Source organism: Nicotiana tabacum, chromosome 22, assembly GCF_000715075.1.
Source record: "Nicotiana tabacum cultivar K326 chromosome 22, ASM71507v2, whole genome shotgun sequence".
Classification (NCBI taxonomy): Eukaryota; Viridiplantae; Streptophyta; class Magnoliopsida; order Solanales; family Solanaceae; genus Nicotiana; species Nicotiana tabacum.
In genome coordinates this window covers 43,970,538-43,975,937 of record NC_134101.1, presented here as the reverse complement: position 1 = coordinate 43,975,937, position 5,400 = coordinate 43,970,538, and the positions used below count along the sequence as shown (strand labels likewise).

At 32.4% G+C, this 5,400-nt stretch overlaps 1 protein-coding gene across 1 annotated transcript; it reads left to right on the top strand.

Moving 5' to 3' along the window:
• The first annotated feature begins 2,286 nt into the window (after positions 1–2,286).
• On the top strand, positions 2,287–4,552 carry LOC107772756 (alcohol dehydrogenase 1). The gene is made up of 9 exons (NM_001325141.1): positions 2,287–2,407; positions 2,555–2,691; positions 2,791–2,837; positions 2,941–3,266; positions 3,364–3,446; positions 3,551–3,626; positions 3,734–3,795; positions 3,894–3,989; positions 4,075–4,552. Exons 1-9 carry the CDS (start codon positions 2,371–2,373, stop codon positions 4,351–4,353), a joined length of 1,143 nt encoding a protein of 380 aa, NP_001312070.1. The 5' UTR covers positions 2,287–2,370; the 3' UTR covers positions 4,354–4,552.
• Positions 4,553–5,400: the final 848 nt, after the last annotated feature.

Below are 5,400 nucleotides of genomic sequence, written 5' to 3'. Positions count from 1 at the left end.
AGCATAATACTAACTCAGCGAAAAGCACTTTTGTTTTTTCGAACCTTTCCTTTTACTGTTTTTATCCAGAAATTTCAATGTCCGAGTTCATCACCCGGTATGAGAAAAAAGAGCAATAAAAACAAGAGTCTACTTTGCAGAAATGTGTGTATAATATTATATTAATATTTTATTGGATGCCAAATTTGAATGTACTAAACTAAATTATTGCTAGTACATGCACGAAGCATCTAGGTAGTCATTACCTTTTTAAGGTTGACAGCACATTACATGAAGATAATTGGTTTAAATATCGTTGTTGAAATAATCAAAAGACCAATTATAGAAAAACAACCCAAGTTTTCATGAAAGGGATGGGGGAAAACCATCAAACAACCCAATACAACTGCTTAAGTAGAATCAAGCTGACAAAGATTTCAAGAGCCAATACAAAAGATTTAAGAAGTAAAAGGAGTTTATGAATTTCCAAAATCAAACTATATACAGGAATAAAACTTCAAAAAAAAGGAAGGCAAAAGGCATGAAAGGGATAAGACGGGATGGAGAGGGAGAGAAATATGAATCTTATCTTTAAGAGATAAAAAGAAAATAAAACTGGGTCCTAAGGTAAATTTTACGAATAGTCGTAGAACTATTGAGGTGTTTGAATTGACTTATTTTTAGTGTTTAGTGGCTTTTAACCACTTTGATAAAAAAAAATGCTTAAAAACACTTACTTTTAGACATGAAAAGTACAAAAATAAGTCAAAAGTTAAAAGTTGGGTATTACCACCAACTTATGGCTTTTGGCTTTTAACTTACAAACTGTTTTTTAAAAGTCAATCCAAACATCTTCTATGATTTTTTTTTATCAAAGTCATATAACTTTATTTTCTTACATAAAAATTATAAAATTTTTACTAGCTCACATAAAAATCATAGTGACCGGAAATACAAATTTGCGGCAGTATTTCTTATTCCAAGTTTTTTTTATTTTTATTTTTATTTTCAGTCTAATAAATAATAACCCAATTAAATTAGGAGAAATATATATCTTTAGCCTATCTTACCACAACCTTGGTATATCCAGGTATTTTAATTTTGTATTATATTTATAATACTCCCTCCGTTTCAATTTATGTGAACCCATTTGATTGGGCACGGAGTTTAAGAAAAAGAGATAAGACTTTTGAATTTATGGTGTAAAATGAGGCACATATATTTTGTGTGGCTATAAATCATTGCATAAATGTAGATTGTTTCCAAATAAGGAAAGAAGGCACTCTTTTTGACACAAACTAAAAATGAAATAGGTTCACATAAATTAAAATTGAGGGAGTATATAATACTAAAAGTGAATCCTTCCCCACAAAAAACTTAGTTTTGAATGCACGAGATTCTACAAATAAAAAGAAAGAAAGAAATAAAAGGTATAATTAGAGCGCACGTGAAATAAAAATACTATCAATTTGAATGAAAACTTGAAAATAAAATAAAAAATAGAAGTATCATGTTTTGAAGGATTCAATTTTAGTATTATTTTAATTTATATATATGATTATTTTGTCAGGTGGGTCATTCCTGTTTTAATTGAATTATTATTTATTAGACGAAAAAAAAAATCTTGGAATAAGAAAATCTGGTGACTATTTATGAAATTTACCCTTCAATTGTATGTGTAAAACACTTATATCCAAGTTTATAAGATTTTTAGCAAAATAAAATACTTCAAATTTTTTAAGCTATTCGCTTGAAAATAAAATTAAGACATGTTAACATAGATTACTTTCTCTATTACCAAATTCTTGTGTTACTTTCTTAAAGTTGAGTCGAGTAGTATTGATAAATAAAATAGTCAATATGTTTTCCACTGTTCTGAACAAAAATAGTTTTTTTTTTTTTTTTTATGTATTTTCATAATTTTGAATTATTTAAATTTGAGTTTTGGAAGATGAATTCACGTTTGACCAAAAAGGAGAGATGAATCGTGTCTATCCAAAAATAAAAACAAAATGGGCGTGTAAAAAATAACATTTTTTTGGTGGGTCAAAACATCGTTAGGTTTAATAAATCAAATCGATTTTTCTCTTGAAATATTACCACCACCTTTTTCTTATTACTCGACAAAAACTCAAACAGTAACACAAAACAAACAGCCAAAAACCGGTTTCGAAAACCCAGCGACCAAAACATGGAAATGGTTTTACTTTGGCCTGTTGTATTCAACTTTTCGATTTCACGATTCTATATTTTCAGGTATAAATACCCCAGCTAATGCAGTGCCACATCACACCTCAAGATATTTAACTCAGTATTCAGAAACAACAAAAGTTCTTCTCTACATAAAATTTTCCTATTTTAGTGATCAGTGAAGGAAATCAAGAAAAATAAATGTCAAGCACTGTCGGGCAAGTCATTCGTTGCAAAGGTATGAACATTCATTTAATTCCATTAATTTCTTATACGTTATCCTTAATAGGTAAGTAATTTAATATGACACAGTTCGCAAAAGGTTTTTTTTTTGAGAATTTTGGTGGTAAATTTTGAAGTAATGGAAATTAATATCATTTTATAGCTGCTGTGGCATGGGAGGCAGGGAAGCCATTAGTGATGGAAGAAGTGGAGGTGGCACCTCCACAAAAAATGGAAGTTCGTCTTAAGATCCTCTACACTTCTCTCTGCCATACTGATGTCTACTTCTGGGAAGCAAAGGTAAACAAAAAAAACAAGTTACATTCTTGAAAATTTTGTTAACTTAAGCAAATATCACAATGTGGATCGCTATCTTTTTAACTCATTCGAATAATTCAGGGCCAAAATCCAGTCTTTCCTCGAATTCTTGGACATGAAGCAGCAGGGTATGTACTATGTTGTTTCAACTGATTGATTTAAATTAATCATTGATTGTCTCTAAAGCCAAAAGGGTACTGAATTCTGTTGTTTTCTTGGTTTTAATATTAGGATTGTGGAGAGTGTTGGAGAGGGAGTAACAGAACTTGCACCAGGAGACCATGTTTTGCCTGTGTTCACAGGGGAATGTAAAGATTGTGCTCACTGCAAATCGGAAGAAAGCAATATGTGTAGCCTCTTAAGGATTAACACTGATAGGGGAGTAATGATTCAAGATGGACAATCAAGATTTTCCATAAATGGAAAGCCTATTTACCATTTTGTTGGGACTTCTACCTTTAGTGAGTACACTGTGGTTCATGTTGGTTGTGTTGCTAAAATCAACCCCCTTGCTCCTCTTGACAAAGTTTGTGTCCTCAGTTGTGGAATCTCTACAGGTATAGGACAAATTATCAACCTTAAAATTATGCATCTTAAATAGTTAGTTTCATCTGAGGAGTTCAATTGTCGATTGATCAAATGCTTCTTTTCTAGGTCTTGGTGCAACTTTGAATGTGGCTAAACCAACAAAAGGATCAAGTGTGGCTATATTTGGACTGGGGGCTGTAGGCCTTGCTGTGAGTACCCTGTCCATATTGCAAATATTTTTCAATGATTTGTTCTTTCCCATATGTTACTTACTTTAAGGAATCTTATTAATGATCTGATCCCATTTGGTCAGGCTGCAGAAGGAGCAAGAATTGCTGGTGCTTCAAGGATAATTGGTGTTGATTTAAATGCTAGCAGATTTGAGTTAGGTAATTAAGTTGAACCTACACATGTGCCTTGATATTTTTCTCTTGAATCTTCAACATTAATTGAATCTTGTCTCAACTCATTCATCCATTTTGCCTATATTCTACAGCTAAGAAATTTGGTGTGACAGAGTTTGTGAATCCTAAGGATCATAATAAACCAATTCAAGAGGTACTCATATTTTCTTAGTTTACTAATAAGATCAGTTATGGAAAAAAAAAACCGTGAGTTGAATTTGATCATCTTTTCTTGGATTCTTGTTTGATTAGGTAATTGCTGAGATGACTGATGGCGGAGTAGACAGGAGTGTGGAATGTACAGGCCACATTGATGCTATGATTTCAGCATTTGAATGTGTCCATGATGTATGCTTTCTCTCATCATCAAATTACCTTAGCTTATTACTACATTAATTATACTGAAAGTATATGCTTTGTAATTAATATTCAGGGTTGGGGAGTGGCTGTTCTTGTTGGAGTACCACATAAAGAAGCTGTATTCAAGACACACCCTATGAAGTTGTTGAATGAAAGGACTCTCAAGGGGACATTCTTTGGAAACTACAAGCCCCGTTCTGATCTTCCTTCTGTCGTCGAGAAATACATGAACAAGGAACTTGAATTGGAGAAGTTCATCACTCACAAACTCCCATTTGCTGAAATCAACAAGGCATTTGATTTAATGTTGAAGGGAGAAGGCCTTCGTTGCATCATCAACATGGAGGACTAATTGCTATACCAACTATATATTCTACTCGCTACTCTTTGAGAAAAGACCAATAAATTGTCATTGTCTTATTTTAAATTTGTTCGTTTGGTGATTGAGTTGTAATATTCTGGTCCAACTCCATCCATGTCTCTTCTTGCTTTTTTCGCTAATAGGTATGCTTTGTCCTTCATAATGCCATATCTATCTGTTCTTGTAAAAATATAGTAATTCCTTTGTTGTATCTAGTTTTGTTCCTTGGCATTTCACATATATTTCAGCCCATTAGTTGGAGTAACACCTACCTCATCCAAAAAGGGGTATTTGGGTTTTCTTAAGGGAAAAAAAAATGAATAGTCTGGCTCACAATCATTTTAATGAATAAAATGCGTCAGGCAAAAGGGGAATTTGGGTTAACCAAGTCCCCGACCAGTTTCAAACCAAAAACTACAACGCTTCAATTCCAAATGCACTAAAAGCAGAGAATTAATCGTCAAAACGGATTCATAACCCCTCTGATTTTGTTCTTTTAATTCTTTTTGGTTTACATCCACCTCCAATTTCCAAGAAAAGTTCTGCTTTTCTCTTCATTATTTATCCTTCGTAGTACTATTTGCTTGGTTCTTTTCCTTCTATTTTTTGATTTTGCGGAAGGATTTAACTTTATGTTAATTTTAAAGCTTTGTGAGTTATGCTTTGTGAATTTGCAGTTTGATTCTTGGATATCCTTACCCTGCTTTTGAAAGTTTTAAATTATTGCGCAGAATAGAGTCGACACTGAAGAACTTATATTCTGGTACCAATATTGGTAAAATCATTATCTTGTAAGCATCTTATTCATCCCAATGGGGGTTTAAACTTTGAACCACTTAAAAGCCAAAATTAACGAGGAGGGTTCTGCATAAAAGTTGGTCTGAAGCATTACTATTTATTTACATGTGCTAATATGAAGCATTAATATTTATTTACAGTTGCGTTAATATGATTTTTGTGCATATCCAAAAAGTAGAGTGAGAGGAACCTTCTAATAAAACACAGCTTCCTCAAACCTGCTATATGCCTTTTGTCAAA

Coding starts and splice junctions, on each gene's coding strand:
- LOC107772756 (NM_001325141.1), top strand. CDS start 2,371: ATGTCAAGCACTGTCGGGCAAGTCATTCGTTGCAAAG. Junction 2,692..2,790: donor TCTACTTCTGGGAAGCAAAG/GTAAACAAAAAA, acceptor CGAATAATTCAG/GGCCAAAATCCAGTCTTTCC. Junction 3,796..3,893: donor ATAATAAACCAATTCAAGAG/GTACTCATATTT, acceptor TTGTTTGATTAG/GTAATTGCTGAGATGACTGA.